This window comes from Python bivittatus, unplaced genomic scaffold, assembly GCF_059951505.1.
Source record: "Python bivittatus isolate LINGU-HERP-01145 unplaced genomic scaffold, Pbiv_v1 ctg000700_np1212, whole genome shotgun sequence".
Classification (NCBI taxonomy): domain Eukaryota; kingdom Metazoa; phylum Chordata; class Lepidosauria; order Squamata; family Pythonidae; genus Python; species Python bivittatus.
Window position 1 is genome coordinate 69,882,884 of NW_028277098.1, and position 20,916 is coordinate 69,903,799.

A 20,916-nucleotide genomic window follows, 5' to 3' on the forward strand; every position below is an offset into this window, starting at 1 on the left:
CTATGTAGGGCTTCTGGTTGGCATCAATGGGCACTCTTCTTTTCTCTTCGAACAACATTTAGCTCTCATTCCTCTTTTTAAGATGAGTGAAGTAATCTGAATGTGTGCCTCACTGCCTTGGCTATTGTATCCTATTTGGCAATTTTTGAACCAAAGCAATAAGTTGATATTAATTATTATTAAAACAAAGTGCAAAAATGAAAACATTTTTGCAAGTACCTATACCAAATGCGACAGCTTGTTTCATTTTTATTATGCATTTTACAGATTCACAAAATATGCTTTACTCAAACGTTCAGTATGAATTACAGTATTAAAAGCCACAATCAGTAACCACAGTCTTCTTCCTCCCCAAACCAAAAAATCAGGAAAAATTGACTGCCCAACAGCTGGACACTACAGTGGAAAAGGTTCTGCTTCCAGTTATGGGAGATCTCATATGAAAGAAAATCTCAGCTGTAATATAGGCTGGGTTCATGCATCAGCCTAAGCTGTGATGAAGTGGGTTTTGGTTTCATTTATTTTATGAACCTATTCAACTACAGTTTATTCAACAGACCATGGCTGTGTATATAGCTTAAAGGATTCTGCTCCACGGCCCTTATGCCATGTAAATGAGACCTGCACAATTTGGGACTAGTTGATCTGACAAAGAGCCAAAAGATATGTCTATCTGCCACTGCTACATTTTCTTCTTTTGCAGCAAGAATAGAAGTGTTATCAGCCCCCAGAAGGATGAGTATAGACTTAGCTGGTGACCTGTCCATAATTTAGATAAACTATTTACAGAAACTAAACAAAGACATTGAAAGACAAGGATCAGGGACTGAAAAAAGCAGAGGCAGGCAGGCAGGCAGGCAGGCAGGCAGACATTCAGAGACAGGCAAACTTCTAGACACTAAATCTGTTCCCTAGAAAGGATCCTTTTTTTTTTTCCTCTGAAAACCAATCCTGTCAGAATATATCTAGGAGACTGTTATTTCAGTAGTTTAAGTGAAGAGACATATTTTATTGCTTGTCTTGAAGGAGAAGATAAAGATCCCCATCAAAGGATTTCCACTGACTTGTTAGCTGAATCTCACTTTAGTCCCGATCGATTGATCAATCACAGATCAGCATTCCCCACTGTGCTCGAGGGCAATGAGCTAATTTAAGGGCTGCAGGGCAAGTCATATGGGAGACATACCTCTCCTCATCAAGATCTCCTCAATGCTCTCTATCCCAGCATCTGCTACCTAAGAATGTTGTCTCAGGGGTTTCTTTGCAATTCATACATATAATACTTAGGTTTTAAATGATCTGCAGAACTACTTTTTCCTGCAAAAAAAATCTCTCAAATCAGCTTCAGCTGCTAAACTTTATTAAACAATTAACTGAATACAAGGACTACAATATTCTGTTTCCTCAAAGGCAGCTAATTATTTGTCTGAATTTCCTCAAATATCCTTCCGTTTTGAAATGCAATTGTGACAATTTCTGGATCCTAGTCTTCAGGTCAGGCTCAGTATCTCTCCTGTTAATTTACTGAAGCCCTATAGTCCAACTCCACATGTCATCCTTGGACAGCACTTCCAGCTTTCTCAGTCCCTCTTCAGAGAGCTATCTGCCCTCTATAGCTGGCTGTAAAAACTTTTTTTTTTTTTTAATCTGCGCTCAGTCGTTACCGACTCTGCAGTGACTGCTTGGATGAGTCCTTGCAGTTTTCAAGGCAAGGTGTTTCGGAAGTGGTTTGCCAGAGCCTACTTCCTAGAGCAGAGCCCAGCTGGCGAGCGCAGGAGGTGGAGTTTCCGTTGCTTTGCGCCCTTTTCGGGCGAGCGCGGTTTCGTGCTTACCGGCAACTGCTCTTGACTCCTTTTGCAAGAAGCCGCCAGCATTTTTCCTCCCACCGGAGTGAGAGTCCCCATTTATCTACTCACGTGAGTTTTCGAACTGTTGGGTTGACAGGAACTGGGGAGGAAACAGGAGCTCACCCTGTTAACGCGAAGGCTGGACTCGAACTGCTGAAGCGTCGACCATTTCTGGCCGGCAACTTTCAGCGTCATTAAGCCGCTGCGCCACCACGTCTATATTTGCTTCTAATCTTTCTGTAGTGAATGTCAGAGGTATTAAACTGCATCTGAAACCGAGAATGACCTTCAGGCTTTACAGTAACATTAATTCCCTTTTGAGCTCTTGTGATTTCTTTCATTCAAAAAGTCAGATGAATTAGAGTAGGGTCAGCAGCAAAAGAACAGAGAATGTGTGGAGAAGAGCTGGTACAATAGCTCTTCTGGGGGTTGTGGCCTCGTGATAGAGAACTACAAAAATATGACATTCCCCTTGATATCTGTACAGCCCCAACTTTAGGAAAGCCCTTAAAATGTGGCTCTTTCAGCACGCCTTGGGGCAGGATGATTTGTGACTGCACGGACACTGGTATTTTATTCTTGGCTGTGTTCAATTCCCCTCCCCCAACACACTAACTTATATGGTTTAGTAGCTTTGCTGTTTTTTGTCATCATTCTAACATTCATCACCTAGAGTAACTTTAATGATTGAGGCAGCTTATAAACTGAACAAACAAATAGCTATTAAAAACTAATTTGATCCTTAGATAGCAACTATTCCCAATCTAGATCTCTGTGGCCTAGATCACAGATGATGGTAATTTAACATATGTTCTGTTCCACTCAGTTACTGTGATTTATAAACCATAACTTATGGCTTATATATTCTGTAACCCAGTTACATTTTATTCACCAAGCCATGACCTAATATACCATGGCTTAATGCATGGATGGGCAACATGTTGCTCCGCTTAGCTCATAGCACTTTTGCTAGTATGCCAAGATCATGTTGCCAAGATCAGGTAGCAAAGTGGCCATTTCTGGCACTTTTCAAAATTCAGTCCTTAAATAGGCATGTTAAACATCCACTGGGTTTAATATGCCTGCATTCCTTGCAATTATCCCCCAGGCACCAAAAAACCAGCATTTCAATCTCGCCTCCTCCATTGAGACAGTGTGACATCCCTCCCACTCTCCCCACCACCTCATAGCTGACTGACAAAAACAAAAAAAGCATAACCAAAAAGTTTTTTCAACCTGGTGTAGTGTGATGTGTGAATCAGGCCTATCACTGTCTCCCAGGTGTTTGGGCCAGGAGGTTAGAGAAGCTCTATTGTGATATAGCTTTTATGATTGGGATGTATTGTCTATCTTGGGTATCATGGGTTATTGTTTGCAACTGTTGGTTTTAATCTTTGTACACTGCCCAGAGCCAATGTTGTAAGATGGGTTGCTATATACCTTATTTAAATAAAAAAACTGTTCTTTCTTTATATGTGTACATATCTTCCTATGTAGTAGGTCAGTCATGTCCAAAGTCCGGCCCGCGGGCCAATTGCGGCCCGTGTTCCAGTTTAATACGCCCCCACAGGTAATTTGGCAAAATCCATCTGTTGTGGCCCCCAGTGAATCCCCAAGCGCCACTCAGGACCCCTGGGATCTCGGGATCTCTCAACACCGCGGAACTGCACGTCCTCAATCGGCGTTCTCGCGATCTCTCAGACGTTGGGGGATTTGGTGCTTTCCTTCTCCCTGTGCTGTGTCTTCACCGCACACAGCCACAAGGGCAGGCAATTAATCTTTGCTGCAGCTGAAGAGAACCTGCACCTGCCATCTTTATTCAGGACAGGGGACAATAGACAATAGTCCAGAAGGGCGCAAAGGGCTAAAAGTAAAAAAGATCAAAGTTTATTACATGAGGCTACAAGACACTGCCTCCAGACACTACCCCTCACTTGTGGCCCGCCAGCATTGAGCACTGTACACTACAGCGTAACTTCGTTTGGAAGAGATCTCTGGCAAATTCTTGTTGGGCAGTGTATTAGTGCTCGGGCGAACACACTTAGTATAATTAGGGCTTGGGCGAACACACTTAGACCAAAACCTCTGGCACTGTGCTCACATGATCCCTTCCCCTTCTGGCCAATTTCTAAAATGGCAACTGTAAATAAGAGAAGGAAAGTTGACAGTGAGGGCCGCCGCTTCCAGGACAGGTGGAAAGTGGAATATTTCTTCACTGAAATACGGAATCACTGTGTTTGTCTGATATGCCAAGAGACTGTGGCTGTTTATAAGGAATTTAATGTCAAGAGACACTATCAGTCAAGACATAGCACATACGACAAGCTAACAGGGCGCGACCACAATGAAAAATTGAAGCAACTTGAAGCTGTTTTAATGTTACAACAGCGATTTTTCACAAGAGCTCGTGAGTCAAATGAAAATGCCACAAGGGCGAACTATAAGGTGGCAACGTTAATTGCTAAAAATTGCAAATCTTTTGCTGAGGGTGAATTTATCAAAGAATGCGTTATGAAAATGGTTGAGAATATCTGTCCTGAGAAGAAATATTCCACTTTCCACCTGTCTTGGAAGCGGTGGCCCTCAGTGTCAACTTTCCTTCTCTTATTTATTAAGTCAAATGTTGACTTTGCCAACATTTGGCTGGCTCGTAACACTGTAGCATGGAGAATTGAAGATATTTCATCAGATATTGATGACAGTTGACGTCCAAAGGAGTGGATTTTGACTTCTTTTCAATAGCCTGTGATGAAAGCACGGACCTATCTGACACAGCTCAGTTGCTGATTTTTATGAGAGGTGTGGACAATGAAATGAATGTGACTGAAGAGCTACTTGACCTCCAGAGCCTTACGGACCAAATAAGAGGAAAATATTTATTTGTTTCTATTAGTTCCACCATAGATGACATGAAACTGCCCTGGAACAAAGTTACTGGGATTATTACTGATGGGGCACCTGCCATGGCTGGTGAACGAAGTGGATTATCAACCCTAATCTGTAACAAGGTGATCGAAGAAGGAGGCAAAGCTATTAAACTCCACTGTATCATTCATCAACAAGTTCTCTGTGCTAAACATCTCAAATATGATCATGTTATGAAACCGGTGCTAAAGACTATTAATTTTATTTGCTCTAAAGCCCTGTGCCACCACCAGTTTAAACAGTTTCTACTGAACATCCAGGCTGAATACGAAAATGTTTTATATCACAATGATGTAAGATGGCTCAGTCGGGGGTCTGCACTGCAGCGTTTCTACTCTCTCAGAAAGGAAATCGGAGAATTCTTGGACCCAAAGGGACAACCGATGCGAGAACTATCTGATCCTATTTGGCTGGCTGATTTGGGGTTTCTAGTTGACATAACAAAGCATCTGAATGTACCGAACACGAGTCTTCAGGGAAAAGATACAGCGGTGAACCAGCTTTATTTACACCTCAAAGCATTTGGAACAAAGCTGCAACTTTTCCTAAGGCAGTTGTCACAAACACAGCCCAATACCATACATTTTTCAGCATTTCAGGAAATAATGAACAGTTTTCCACAGGACAATATCAGTGCGCAAATGAGCAGGTATGCAGCAGACATGGCATCTCTGGCTGGGGAGTTTAAACGGCGCTTTCAGGATTTTGCAGCTATTGAAAAGGAGATCAGTCTTTTCTCCTCTTCATTCTCTGTTGACCCCGATGATGCTCCAGATCAGCTGCAGCTCGAGCTCATTGAGCTGCATTGTGACAGCGAGTTACGCAGTCGTCACCAACAGCTCTCTCTTGTGAACTTTTACTGCCAACTGGATAAGGGCTGGTTTCAAGAGATTCGAACACTGGTTAAGAAAATGCTGAGCTTGTTTGACTCAACATATTTGTGTGAGAAGACATTCTCTGCTATGAACTTTAACAAGAACTGCGTGAGGACAAGCCTAAGTGACTCTCACCTGCGTGACGTTTTGCGCATTAAAACCACTGCCTTAGAACCAGACCTAGCCTATGTGCTACAGTCCAGATCTCAGTTTCACCCTTCACATTAGTGCAGGCAAGTTTTTTTTTCAATTGAGATGAATACATTGTAAAATCTCAGTTAATGTCAGTTGGTCTAAATCAGTTATAAATATATTTGGACATAACATGTATACTTGGTGTTATGTTCCTGTTCATATTTTTTGAACTTAAAAGTTGACAGACAACCTTTATTACCAATAATATGTAATGTACTTTACAATGTTCCTGACATATATTTCAGCTTCCTGGATTTTTTTTTCATCTGGCCTTCAGATAGGAAAGGGAGAGTGATTTAACACCAGTTTGGATTTGTCATCCATGTGAAGAAATTAAAAGTATGCCGTTTGCAATAAACTTTGCATAAAATAGTTAATTTGCATTTAATTTTAATGGTTCAAAGAATGTCAGGCAAAATGGTCGGCCCTCACACGTGTTCACTTCATCAAATCTGGCTCTCTTTGAAAAAAGTTTGGAGCAGGTCTACCTCTCAATAATGTTTAAGGCTACTGCTCATTTCAGAGATTACATGAATATACTATTGACTTTTTGAGAAGAAATTAAGATCAAAGTGGCTGGCAGAGTAGAAATGGGGCTTTAGAATTCCTGTTGGGCCAGTACAAGTCACACAATTTACATTCCCTTCTTAAAATAAGAAGGTAACAGGTCATTCTCTGCTCAGTCACTTCCAAGGAAATGTTTCATATAGAACTCTTAGGGCACAGATATCAAGTAGGAAAGGACCTCTTTCTTAAGTTCTATAAACCAAACATTTCATCCATCAAATTTTAATTCAGTCTTTGACAATAAGGAAAAGAACGGATTTTAAAATGTATGGAGAACTCTTTTGTAGATGACACAAAACTTAATTCAGAATAAAAATTATTGAATGAAGTACTAAGTCAAAGATGACAAAATTACATTCAGCCAAATAATATCCTTTACATATTGGGAAAGGTGTGCACAACAGGCTAAACCAGGGTCTGCTTAGACAAAATTAGGTGGGTTCAAACAACAGACTGAACTATAAACAATGGGAGGGAGGGGTTCATACAACATGCTAAACCAAAACCAGACATACCATATTATGGCTAGCATGTGAAATGAACCCAGTCAGTGCCAAGCCACATCTTTATACATGTTAAAAGATAAAGATGCCCTTGAGATAAGGCCAACTTCTTGTGATTGCAGTCATGAAGTTTTTTTGGCAACAGTTAATTTGCCATTGTCACCTTCTGGGAAGTATTTTGACTTCTCATTTCTAGCTTTTAGCTTCAACTGTGCCTAGATAATGGAACTACCTAATAATAACTATGTAACATTAATAATAATGCCATATTATGTGATTGATTTATTGTTTGCTGATACTTTTATATTGCCTTGAGGGTTTTCAAGCAGGTGATATAGAAATAGTATAAATGAAGAAGGCTTGTAACATTAGGCCTAGCAGGAACACAAAAGGAATTTGGAGTTGGAGACAGTCCTGAACTAAACACGAGCAATCCCTGTGATATAATTATAAAAGAGGCTAGTACATTTTAGGTAGCATTAATAGAAGCAGAGTTTCAAAGGAATAGGAAGTAATAGCTTCACTTTATTCTGCCCTAGTGTTCTGCATCTAGATTACTGTGCCTAACAGCACTTTCAGAAATTGGTATATTTAAATGGAGCCAGTGGATTCTATGAAAGTGGTCAGCTGCTTGGTGAATGGGTTGCCGTGGTGAAAGATGGAACTGGAGAAGATGGAGATTATGAACAGGGGCAGCCCAAGAAGTTTTGCTGCCCAAGAAGAATAGCAAAGCATGCCCCTATCTCAGTAAATGCATGGTGCACATTGCCAAGGACCAGCTGAATTATTTTGAACCTGAGCCAGAAAACAACATCAATACCTCTCAGCTTACAGCAGAACAAAATGCAATGGTTAAATATCAGTTATTTTCTTGTCTTTTGTGACATCCAAAATCAGCTACCAGAGACACTTACTTTTGAACGTTACAGACAATACAACTGCACTTTTAAAGTAGCTGAAAGGTTGGCGTACAGAAGAGGGAAGAACATAAACCAAATCAAGAAGATTGGAATGGATTTTGATTGAACATGAGATTGTATTAAGAGAGGCTGAGCAGATAACTGCTGCAACAAACTATGACCCATATCAGAAGTTTGAGAAACAGATTATGTCACCAATTCAAATTGGGGGTTAAGCATTCAAATAATCAATGCTTCCAAGGACTCCACAGTTCAACTTTGAGCTACATATATTCTTTTCTATTGGAATCTATGCTTCACAATTATTGCATCACAGATGGACTCTAAAATAATTCCTTTTGGAGTAGCAGACTTTGTCTAATTAATATTATCTATGGCTATATTAAATAACTAGATAATTTAAATTCCTTTGCATGCCACTGAAAGCCATCAGGTAGCTATGGCATTTCAGAAGAAATACACATAGCAAGATGTTGTTTATTGAATTCTGACTACATACAGCATAGTAACTGGTTCGTCTGTCTTTTGTAGAAAGGATTAACATAATTGCAGCAGTGAAAAAAGACTTTTAGCCTATTTCCATACTTTTGACAGTGTGCATCTATAGTAAGTTCAAGCTGTAGAGGTCTATATACAAAATCTTGCTCAGCCAGAAGAAAGCTGATAGCAACATTCTACAGTAATAGGATTTTCTTGGTTGATTTTGTATCTTGACATGCTACTTACAGAGCCAAGCACCTCCAAGGTAGTTGAATTAAGCTTTAATTGTTATGGCTTTGCAGCTTATAGTCCTTTGCAGCACCAACATTTTTCAGCATCTTTATCCCCTGGAACTCTGGTGGGAGAAGCTTATAACTTAAAAAGTGGGCATGGTGAGTGTAACCCAAGCAAAGTTTCAGGCAGCTAGGCCAAGGGTAATTATGGCTAACTTGATACAGGAGGTTCAACAATTTGGAAAATACTCAGGTCATATGACTACTTGAGAAAAATCTAGTTCACTTCCTTTGGGATCAAATATATCAATAGATTAATGTAAGATGTTGGGTTTTATCATATTAAACACCCACACATATATGATTAAAAAGCCTGGGGCCCAGGTGTGTGATGGAGCCCATTGCTTGATTATGTTAATGACTGCTTTTATGATTTCCTAGGTGCTGTTTTTTTTTTAACTTTTTGCACTGTATATTTTAATAATGTAAGCTGCCCAGAGTCACATGCTTACCCTATCTGATCTGGTACAATGGACTTATACCCTCAGGGAGAGTCAATCCCGCAAATTAATATTAAAATTAAATTAGATTAAATTTCCATTAAGTTGGTAAAATTAATGTTCTTAAAATGGATATTACCCCTCGAATGATATATATTTTAAGAGGTATCCCAATGTTAATTCCATATAGCATAGGTATTTTATTTAGATCAATAGACTTTCAAGAAAATGTATATGGCAAGACCAAGGATTTCATTGGCTAAGTTGAGACTATTTCTTCAAGAAAGAGATGTAATTTACCAGACTTTCAAAAATACCATTGGACATTTATTTTATCCTCTGAATTTAACTGAACATCAACCTCTACAGGCTTTATTAGAATGTTATTATGTATTTCTGTTAAGATCTTGGGTCTACATATAGCAAAAAAGTTATCTTATTTCCTGACTTACTTGCAGCTAGATATATTTAGGCTTTATTGTGACATGAAATTTGATGCTGAATATTATGAATATTTAACTTCATGGAAAAAGTCTACTTTGAAAAAAGGTGGGACGACATTAGCTATTTTCAAGCTATTGCAGTCTAGGGATCTGACCAGGCCAAAATGTACTGTCATTATTCATAGATCTCCAGGTGTTTTGAAGGTGGTCCACATTCATTTGACAAGGAATTCATCTTGCAATAGTTACAGGTTCTGGTAATTAATTATGACCTACCCACATTTCATAATACAAAGTAGAGGATGTTGTTTCTGACCCAATTATTGAACAAACACACCAAAGAAATATTTATGTATTTTAGGGGAAAAAAAACATTGTTTGCTCAAACACAGTTAAAAATGAATTACATTACAATGGAATTGGAACTGGATTTAGTGCTTTGACAATATGTCAACCTTTAACATTTAGTAGTGGTCTGGAAATCCAGAGAGTAAGTTCATGAAATACCATACATTGGAAGCACGGCCCGTTTTTTATCCACACAGTCCTATATTAACTGTGGAATTCAGCTATATGAGGCCTAGAAATAAGCATATAACTAAAAGTGAAACCAGTTGTTACAGTAAATGTTATAGCATTGTTAAGACAAGTCCCTTTGCTATCCAAATAAACATAAACTGATAGAATATCAGCCCCAGAACTCCAGAACAATTTTTAGCTGCCTCTGAATTATATATAATCAGAATCTTGACCTCGTTGATCTAGCAATGATGACCCTCAATGATACACATAGCATCTTGCAATTCCTTCTTGTTTTGTCTGTAGAAATAGAACCTAACCATGTCTAAGCTCTATCATATATTGTGCTAAACAATGAGTAAGGGACTAGCAATACACAATTATATTTTACGCACACGTAAAAAAGATGGGAGTTTTAAAGTCTCTCTGAAGTGAAGCTTGACTCCTAATGACTATATGGCAACAGTATGAAGCTTGGTGAAAGGGGGATGGTTTGTTGGATTTTTTGTCTAGTCTATAATCTTGGGATACTAACCCATTCAACCCTGCTTAGCTTTTTCAAGATCAGCCTAGATTGGCAAGGTGCTGTCATCTGCTGTGATTGGGAATTTCTAATCGTACATAAACTTCCAGGAACTCAAATTTATTAGGCAACAAAGGCACTTCTGCTTTCAAACAGTCCAAATGTACCTTACCAAAATTCGGAGAACTAATCAATATAGGCATTTTTTTAAAAAAACCACAGATAGCAGCTAACACAAGAAACTGACCATGAGTTTTGGTGGACCAATTACATTTTCATATGGGCAAAATATTTCTGAAACAGTTAGTATATTAAACATTCTGAAAAATTAAAAAAGATAATCTACACATGTCACAGCAGGCAACTTACAGAAGCCATTCATCCTGTGAGAGAAACCATTCCCTTTAAAAAGGGTCAACACTTTGTATAAGTACACATATTATTATCCTGCTGTACCAGGAATATTTTTTTAGTCATTGAAAATGTTCGAAAATATTAAGCAGATTAAACACTGTAATCTTGTTTTCTAATTAACAGTCCAGTAAAATTAATATATACGGTCCTTACAGAACATTATTAGTATAATTTTAACAGCATTATTATAATCAATTAGATGAAAAACAAGGATCCTTAAGTGGAAGCCCAGCTTGAATTAATATATTTTCCTTATGTACGCTTTAATGTTATTAACATCATAAACTAGAAAATCCAACTTCATTCAACTTGTTTTGGAAAGGGGCTTTTGCAGAATGACATGAATCAGTGAGACTGTCTTCTAAAACAGTAACAAAGACATCCCTGATTAGCTGAGAAACATGGTTTTAAAACTTATTTTAAAATATACCACTTTTTAAACCTGCAAACACCATAAGCATGTACCATACTCTTTCAAGAGTATGCTGTTGTTTTAGTTATACATCTATTCATGATAATTAGTGAGCAACAATTCTACATAAATAATCTGTGTGTTTTCTTGAATTTCCAAATACATGAGGTTTAGCTTCATATCTGTTACTGCTGCATGTTATTTCAAATGCTTCCTATGGAATCCCTTTTTTACTTAACGCTACAGGAAGAGACTAACAGTGATCTGGGGAAGACACCTATGAATAATATATTGTTGTGGCTCAGGCTAGCCACTACAACATCCTCTGCATATAATACAAATGTAAACGCAGGAGATTTCACAGGCAAGAATTACAAATCTTATCAACTGTTGGAGAAATGTTTTACATGCTGAAGCAAACAATTGCTTTGAGAATTGCTTCCATCACCCAAACTAGCCAACTTCACTCACTTCATCCTAGAAGCTGATTTTTAATTAAACTAAAACATTTCACTTGTAGTGAAATAACATCATTCATAACAAGTGAATTCCTGATGGAAAATTACTAATATATTACTATGTGCTTCTCAGATGTATACTCATTTGCAAACATGCAGAACACAGAGCCAAATATGACACTTAATCTTCAGACTCCTGGAATTACAATTTTCAAACCGCAAATGCCAACCAAGGGGTGTGATTTCTCACTAATTCTTTTAAGTCCAACAATTCACTGTCGTTTCTATTTAGATAGTCCCTTGTTTTCTAGTAGTGCTCCTGTACTTTAGAAAGCTGCCTGACATATAGAAATTCAGAATATTTCACTATCTTCACCAATGTTTATGCCACACAGCTACTAAAGAACAAAGAATGACACTAAGAAAAAATTGAACACTATCTAGCACTGAGCAACATGCAAAGGGACTTTAAACATATCAATTTATTGCTCAGGTGACATCAGTTTCTTGAGAAAATGAGCTCTGTGATGCTTGGTTTAATATTAACATATTAGCCAGCAATAAAGCATATTAACACATCTATTATTGTATGGCCCTATGTAATGCAGTATGAGATTAGCTTCAGATAAAGTATGTCTGAAATGATCCATTAAGTTATATATTTAGGAAATAATGTTATGCCAACTTTCTTACTTGGTGATTAAATAGATTGGATTAGATAGTGGTTTTCTATCCAACTTAGAATTTATGCAGTAAAATGGCAATATTGTAAACCAGTAAAGCACTTAATGACCACAAATTCAGTTTCTACTAAAGTCATTTCTGTGCTTCAACTTAGAATTCATAAACATATTAACCACATCAACCAGATCTGCATATGTAAAACAGTCACCACAGACAGCTTTCATATCACCTCACATCATTTTAGGCATCTACTTTCAGATGAAGGCAGTTCACTCACTTAGTTGCAAATGAGATGATACACATACATGAGAATCAGGACCAGATTTTAGATACAACATATAAATAGTAATCTATTCAGTCAACTACTTCCCAGCATTACAGAAAGGAAAACTCACAGCTCCTCTTCTTTTATCATAGAGGTATGTAGGCTACTGAGGAATCCAGCTCCATAGTTTGTAAGGTTGAATGTACAGTATCAATTTATTCCTACTTTTAAGCAGCAGGAAAATTAAGTTCATCCTCTACTCCTCTAGTTCCATTTTACCCTAGCTCTTCACCTCTAGTTTCACTGCACAGCAGTAGCCTGGAGAGAGCTTTCAAAATGAATAATGCTAATGAAGTTGGCTCCCTAAATATGTTTTTTCACTAGTTAAGCGTAAAGACACTGTGCTTGACAAAGATGTCAAAATTTAACTAAAAATAGAAGTGCAGAGATAGCTGGGATAGCACAGCTTTTTTCCTACACAAACTTCATACAGCCATGTTTTATGACTGACACTGGAGTAACTGCTGTTGACAGTATCCACAGCTAATAAGTGGCCCTGATGAGAAACATCAGTACCTTCAAGCACAAGGTAAATGGAATGTATTTAAAAATGGAGAATAGCAGTTGACTGCTATTTCCTCAAGAGAATCTTAATCTCAAAGTGCCTTTCAGTCAATGATGCAAAGAACTCTGATGATAAAGCCCAGTGATAGTAAATATGTTCTGCAGAAGTTCCCACATTCAGTACACTGGGAAGCCCAATTAGGAAGGATAAAACAATAAAGCTAAGAAACTGAACCACTATTAGTCAAGCATAGATAATACTGGGTTACACAGACCAATAATCTGAGTCAGCTTCAAACATTCAAGATGGGTCAGCTAGGAACCAGAGCTGCAACCTGCATGATAAGGCTTAAGGTCTAGCTTGCCTTTGTAAAGAGGCACTTGATAATCAAAGAATTTCCCTTTTGTTATAAAAAGGCCAGAATTAAAGAGGTCAGACTAGGAGTGATTAACTTAATGTACTATAGGAATATTTATGTACATAGTATAGGAAATGTGACAAATATCCTGTTTTAAAATGGCGTATAGGAAATCAAGCATAATATTACCATACAGTGCTATGTAATGGCTTTTCAGGATAGCATGATCACAATTCATTCCAGCCTTCTTTCCAGAAAATGAGATGTTATCTTTTCATAGCATTTGGCCTCTACAGTTCCATATAATCAGTTTCTCTGTTTGAACCTACCCAAGAAAGGTGAAAAATCCCACACATAACATATGAGATTTTCTTTGCATGCTCAACTGAGCAAAGAGGTAGATGTTCAGAAACAGTATCTTCTGGTGCTGATAGAACGTTTTAGTATTGATCAACTGGCAACTTGCATGATACTGGCCAAGGCATCATCATGAAATGCAACACAGTGGAATTAAGATTCAACTTTGAGCTTGGTTGGATGATTCAAGCAGCTGAAACAGATAAATATGTTTTGTTAGTTCTGTTCCATTATACATAAAATATTATTAGCACAGCTTTGTCTTAGAACGTCTCTGCAAAATTCAAGAGGAGCTACACATGTAATACTGATTTCCAGAGGCTGAATTAGATACTGTAGTGCATGCCAATATAAAGTTAAAGCAAAAGAAATTCCAGAGCCCAGAAGGCTACAAGCACACACATTTTATCATCAGGAATGCGTTATCCAAACTGCAAGAACTTTCATTTTTACAAAATATGATGCAGAGATTTGGTATCAATTACATCAACTTCAACTGATCTGCAGCACAACAAAGCAACATTCTCCACCAGCAATGATGAAGGTGCCAAGTATTTTTTGCTAAATCCTTTAACGTAACTGAGCTTTGAAGAAGCATATCCAGGGTCTCGTCAGCTTGATGACAGAAAAGCTCAATGCTTTCTAAAAATCATTCACTTTCATTGCTCACAGATTGCCTCCAGTTGAGATTCGTTCCTTCTTTGAACAAACGTACATTATAAAAAATTTACAAATTGTCAAAATAACTGATATTCCAAAAACGTTACACTGTACCTTGTCAAACATAAGCTATCAGCTAGTCCAATCCTACCTGATCACATCACAAGGCACGAGACCCCCATGCAGCCTTGATTCCCATCGTCATTGCTGTTGAGCCTTTTCATTCGATACTGACGGATCTCTCTCACCAGTGTGTAAAAAGCATCTTCAACACCCTGAATGGAAGGTTGGGAGACATACTGTCTTGAGCAAATAAATTATTTTCCTATGCTTTAAATTATCTCACATTCCTCCTGAAAAACCCTATGCTGAATTTACCAATAATATTCTTCATTAATGTTAAGAGTCCTCCCCCATTTTAAAAGAACTAGGATTCTGCATCTGAAATATAAACTGTTTCTTAACACAGCTGTTAACAATTAAAAGCAAAGAAAACTTAAATGTATAAGAACTTATTAAATTCCATGCAGGTCTGTGACAAGGAAAACTTAGGAAAGTAGATTTCACTTCTTCAAAATCCAGTTACTAGATTAGTAATTAATGTAAAAATGCAAATAGGACTAGGCAGTATAGTTCTTCCAAATTACAAATTTAAATAGCCTGCAAGATGGCTGCTCCTACCAGCAGGTTCTAATGTCATGCCTTCCCTCTCAGTCAGATTTGTCCATATACCTAACAATAGCTCTAGCTATTCTCTTGAGAGATGAGCAGAAATACCAGAATTCATTACCTGTCTTGTTTTGGCAGATGTCTCAATGAAGGGAATACCATAGCTCTTTGCTACTTCATGAGCCTGTTTGGTGTCTACTGTCCGTGTTGGCAAATCACATTTGTTTCCCACTAATACCATTGGTACATCTTCTGAATCTTTCACTCTTTTAATTTGCTCTCTGGAGAAAGATATGATGGGAGAGAGAAAACATGCTTTCTGTACTTCTTTCCAACACTGTTTATGCTGTCGCTGATGAACAGCCCAATCAAGATACAACTGATGCCCTGTCTCTGGCTATTGAGAAGACTTGCAATCCTGTGGGAATTATTCCGCCAAAATAATGCCCTCCATTGGGGGAATTAAATCCAATATTATTTTGTATTATTTTATGGAACCTCTATTTCTAGATAAAAGGCGGGTAGAAATCAAAGCAAATTTACTTGCTATTATGCAAGTAAAACAATGAGGCTGAAAAGATGCCTTTCAAGTCTATGTTATGCCTACCTATGTTTATATTTCTAATCCTTCCAGTAACCAGATTATGTTCTTCTTCATCTACCACAACTAGCGTCCAGTACATTTTGAAAGTTCCATTTGACACTGATATACAATATTAAATAAAATATCTCGGCAGTTACTAATCATTACCTTACTAACCATCTCTCTTTTAAAGCTGTGATAGCTACTGGACAATGTGCCCACCCCATCTTATTTCTTTTCATTTATAAGGAGTACTTACCTGTAAAGATTTATATCTGCAAATGATTTGCTGTTGTTAATGGCAAACACACAAAGAAAGCCTTCACCAGTCCTCATATATTGGTCCCTCATGGCACTATATTCCTCCTGCCCTGCTGTGTCCAGGATGTCTAGCAAACAAGTCTCTCCATCAATAACTACTTGTTTACGATAAGAATCCTGTGGAAAATAAATGGAGTTTCAAAAGTAAGTATCCAATCCTTCAACATTCATGAGCAAAAATATTTTTCAAATTATAGTCAACAAGGTAAGGTGTGGAGGGGTAGGATCACAATATGTTATATTTTAAAAATTCAGTAATCTAATTAAACATATTAATATTTAATTTTCTCCCATTTTTAATTTTTTTTACATGACCTCAGCTTCTTTTGTGGTGTGGCCTACAACATCAAAGCCTAATATGGCTCTCTATTTGATTGTTCATCTTTACTTTTATCCTACAACATCCTCTGCTCCATGCTTCCTATCAAGTCTTTGCTAATTAATTTTTCAAGGCAGTGAAAATAAATATCAGAGTTCAGTAGTCAACAGAATAGAAAGTGGTAAAACAAAATGTACAGCTTCCATAAGCAGAATAAAAAAGTAAAGAATTTTCTGGATTATAGCATGACAAGAAGGGATTGGCAAAATGGCTTTATATTTGAATAACGTAACAGTATACATATACAGATCCCTGAACGCTGAAACAAACAAACAAAAAAAGGTGGAAACTGATAACTGTGAATACCTATAATTCAGCATGTAAGAACATGCTTCACCTGGAGCACTGTAGCAGCAAAGAAAACAAAGGTTCATACACACACTCAGTATGCTGAAGAAGTTAATGCTCTCAAACCTCACCTCAATAGTAGGATCATATTCATCCACAAAGTGATTCTGAATAAGCTGGATCGTCAGGGCACTTTTTCCAACACCACCAGCTCCTACCACCACCAGCTTGTACTCAGTCATTGCCTTCCTCAGGGCCCTGTTGGTAACCCAAATACATTATATATAAGTGCAAGCCACACTCCATTAAAATATCCCATGGGCATGTAACAAGAGCATATACATCAATGTTACATTTTTTTAAAAAAGTAAATAATAAAGTTAACAGCATAAAACACAATTCATCTATCCAATCATATTAGTAACAATGACCACTTCATGACAAGTATTAACAATTTTAACAACTTATCACCTTCTCTTAACATTCAACAAAAAATCTCTTCATCCCATATCTCATCTTATATCTATAAACAGATCCTTATAACCTCATTGTTCAGTCCTGGTCAGCAAAAGTCCACAAAAGGTTACCAGAAATAACAACATATCTATTTTAACCTTGATCAAATAAACCAACTTTATATTCCTTTCTTTTACTTTTTACCATCTTGATCTTTAATCCCTTCAAATAATGTACTGGAGTTTGTTTTCTTTTCATTTTTTCTTTGTCTCTTCTCATAAAAGCCTTCGAAGTTTTAACAGATCTTTTTTGTAAACCCAATATAAGAAAATTATCCAAGTCACTCTTTTGATTTGCCACTTGTACATGCCTTTCAGTTATTAAGACATCTGCTGGTTTCATCTGTATATCCAATGTAGCATCTTTTTCCATATCATTCTTGCAGCCTGACATTTTCAAAGCCACTTTCAGATCAGTCCCAGTCCCATCCAGTAAAACCTGTTCCTCTTCCACAACATCCCTTAAAAGCCATTTATCTATAATGGCAGACAATTTTAAGATTAACTTCTGGATCCATTGCTCGCAAATATTCTCGAATACATCCAGTGTTAAAGTATTTTGCTCCAGTCTATGTTAACAAGTCAAATTTAAGTGTTCTTCTCCTTTAATTGTTTAATTGTATTTTTTAAATTGTATTTTAAGAGATGATAAGTTGTTAAAATTGTTTATACTTGTTGTGATGAAGGGGGAAGTTACTTCTTTATATATTTCTTTTTCTTTGCTATGTGTTTTTTTCTTTTTCTGCACTTTTTTTCTTTTTATTCTCTTACTGTTTGTAGTTTATATTAGTTTTTATCTGTTTAACTATAATGCTTAATAAAATTATTATTAAGAAAATGACCACTAACTATTCACAAATGCCAGATGAAAGATGTAGGTTTTAGTCAGGGAGCAAAATGTCACTGAAATTAGCACCTGGCACATACCTCTTCTGCTCCAGCCTATCCAAGAAATGTGCCAGGTGCTAATTTCAGTGACATTTTGCCATTCTTTTAGGGCAGGTATGGAAAACATGCAGTCCACAGGCTATATTGTAGCACCCCAAAATCATCCCATCAAGATTCAGTGCAAAATGGTTTATTTTAAATGATATAACATTTTCCTTTTACAGAATTATGGATGAGAATGGAAGCAAAAAGCCTCAACCAAAAGGAAAAAGAGAAAAAAATAAGGATCACATTACTAAAAGATTGTCCATTCCCAATGCAGATGTTAAAAAGTATAGGATATAAAACAGCATCCTTTAGGACCACATGGCACAAATTTCATGAAGAGTTTAGAAGTATTTTGTCACTTCTTGGACAGATCCTGCAAGCAGGATAAAAACAATTTAGTTGTGCCTGAAATGTCCAACTCTGAATCAGTTCACTAAGTGGTCAATATCAAAAGTGGCTTTTGATATTGGGATACATGCTTCCTATTGCTCTTCTGACAATTAAATTCCTATGAGGATAACCATTTCAGCACTAAATTCAAGACTATGGCCTCATGGACATAGATAATCCTTTTCTGCAACATGTTCCAGAGTTGTCCAAATGGAGGCAGCACTTGCCCTAAACCTCTGGGACAGCATCTTTTTTTTAAAGCGTGTATACATCACAACTTTATTCAAGATTATGGGACTTCCTCTCTCCATCAGAGTCATCAATCCATCCAGTCAATCACATCATCCCTAATTACGTACTACCACTTATGAAGCATCTTTTTTGTCTCCCTGACCTAGCACTAATAAAATGCCTTAAATCCAGATCCTGAGTCAAGAGACCTCCTGGTAAAAGAAATGACCCCTCTTCCCACTCCAGCTACTCAGACTGGCATAGCTGTGACAGGTCACTTTTATATAAGCTCCCAACCAAAACCAGTTTGCTTTTCAAAATGATATTTGCAAAGCTTAAGAGCACACAGGAAAAAAATAAATCTCTAAAGCAATTATTTGAATGCTGAAGGAAAGTTAAACACCAAGCACATTTGATCTCACAAAATAACTTGATGGTTGCTGGGTGTACAACAAACACAAACACAATAAGATAATACATGAACGATTGATCTGAACCCGATTCTTCACTGTAAAAGCTCAGAAGAAAGGGATACCACATACATTGCTAGCCTTCCTCCTAAATAAGTATGTAAAGGAGAGTAGTGTACATTGTATTGAACTCAATATTACTTGTGTGTATGTCTCTCTCTATATATATATAAATAACATAATAATAAATCAGATTGCACTGATACTAAAAGGGTTCAAATTCATATTCTGCTAAGAATTATTTGGCGGCCATGTAAATTACCAATCTCATTTATATTGCAGGATTGTCAGGAGGACAGTTCTCTTCTCCTTAATAAGACACGGAACTTAAAAAAAACAAACCACATTTTAGCTTTAGCTTTGTCTATGAACCAAGTCACCGTGGCTTGTAAACCACTGCTTACGGTCTAGTGTGTACTGCGAACCACGTCAGTATGGTTTGCTCTATAAACCGTGGTTGAATAAAGCCCGATGACGTGTGTGACTGAACACAGCGCAAGTCAGCCTTCTCGACCAGCTGCTAGCTGGTAAGGCTGCACTAAGCCCTCAGGATCCTAGTCAGAGAATAAGTAGCCCCGCAGGACCACCACCACCCCGCCCCACACACACGCAGCTGAATTGAACGCCCTGCTCTCCCAGGCAGGAAGGGCTCTCCAAAGGGGCACCAAGCACGTCGGGCACACGTTGAGGGCAGGGAGACCGGATTCGAGCGGGAGCGACGGGCACACCCAACCCTGATAGCAAATACCTTCCAAGGCAGCGCCTCTCAACACCGGGCGGGGAACGACGAGAGACCGCTGTCTCTCCTGACTGGGGCACGCCGTTTCCACGCCTCCTCCCACCCCAGACTAGGAGCGAAAGAACTGCAGAGAGACTCCCCCCTCCCTTCCCAACGGCTGGCAAGTTAAGTATGAATCCCCTCTTACTTCACTTCCAGGCTTCGCGGCCGCCGGAACGCCCTTCCGACGTAGCACAGCGCTGGCGTCATCAACCGGTGCCGAACGCCTGGGAGGGAGTCGTGCCCGGGGAGAGCTGGAGTCCTGCTCCTGGTTTCGTAAGGGCGGGAGCGTCTGCTGTGGTCTGAAACAGTTCTCCAGGCATTATACGTAGGCTAAAGGCTCGCTATCCAAATAGGAAAGGTTAGGGGTATACTCCCGAGAGCAGCCTTAGGAAAAAGCTTTTCTGCTGTCTTCCGTGAGCTTATGGCAGAACTCCCAGGCTGGTCCGCCTGCCTGGCTAGGTTTGGTAACTCCTAGAATTCCCAGCTAGCACGGAAGATCAGGTTGGAGATAGAAAGTTTATGGTGTCATCTTATTGTGGCTCAGTCCGTTGCCCATGAAACCCAATACTGTGAATTCAGTAAAGTCCGAGGCAGCGCATTCTGAGGGTGTAAATGCAGTGCACGTACCTCGGAGCCCGTGGGAACCGGCA

The 20,916-nt window shown here is 38.2% G+C and overlaps 2 protein-coding genes across 3 annotated transcripts; one reads left to right on the forward strand and one right to left on the reverse strand.

The window, feature by feature from the left end:
- The first annotated feature begins 4,660 nt into the window (after positions 1-4,660).
- On the forward strand, positions 4,661-5,875 carry LOC148214239 (general transcription factor II-I repeat domain-containing protein 2A-like). Its single transcript, XM_088154022.1, has one exon. The coding sequence runs from the start codon at positions 4,661-4,663 to the stop codon at positions 5,873-5,875; it is 1,215 nt and encodes a 404-aa protein (XP_088010148.1).
- NRAS (NRAS proto-oncogene, GTPase) lies at positions 5,270-20,513 on the reverse strand. Of its 2 annotated transcripts, none has more exons than XM_007429873.3 (6): positions 20,412-20,513; positions 17,075-17,201; positions 16,215-16,393; positions 15,494-15,653; positions 14,855-14,978; positions 5,270-14,236 (listed from the first exon to the last, which is right to left on the reverse strand). In XM_007429873.3, the coding sequence occupies exons 1-5, from the start codon at positions 20,471-20,473 to the stop codon at positions 14,859-14,861; spliced, it is 648 nt and encodes a 215-aa protein (XP_007429935.2). In that variant the 5' UTR covers positions 20,474-20,513; the 3' UTR covers positions 5,270-14,236; positions 14,855-14,858. The 2 variants fall into 2 exon arrangements, with proteins under 2 accessions (XP_007429935.2, XP_007429936.1); XM_007429874.4 differs by lacking the exon at positions 20,412-20,513 and adding an exon at positions 20,234-20,367.
- Positions 20,514-20,916: the final 403 nt, after the last annotated feature.

Bases quoted from the DNA above. Each gene is read 5' to 3' on its own strand.
- LOC148214239 (XM_088154022.1), top strand. From the start codon at position 4,661: ATGAATGTGACTGAAGAGCTACTTGACCTCCAGAGCCTTACGGACCAA.
- NRAS (XM_007429873.3), bottom strand. From the start codon at position 20,473: ATGACGCCAGCGCTGTGCTACGTCGGAAGGGCGTTCCGGCGGCCGCGA. The intron at 17,202-20,411 runs GTAAGAGGGGAT...GGTTACCAACAG, and splicing joins CCGCGAAGCCTGGAAGTGAA to GGCCCTGAGGAAGGCAATGA. The intron at 16,394-17,074 runs GTGAGGTTTGAG...TATTTTCCACAG, and splicing joins AATATGATCCTACTATTGAG to GATTCTTATCGTAAACAAGT.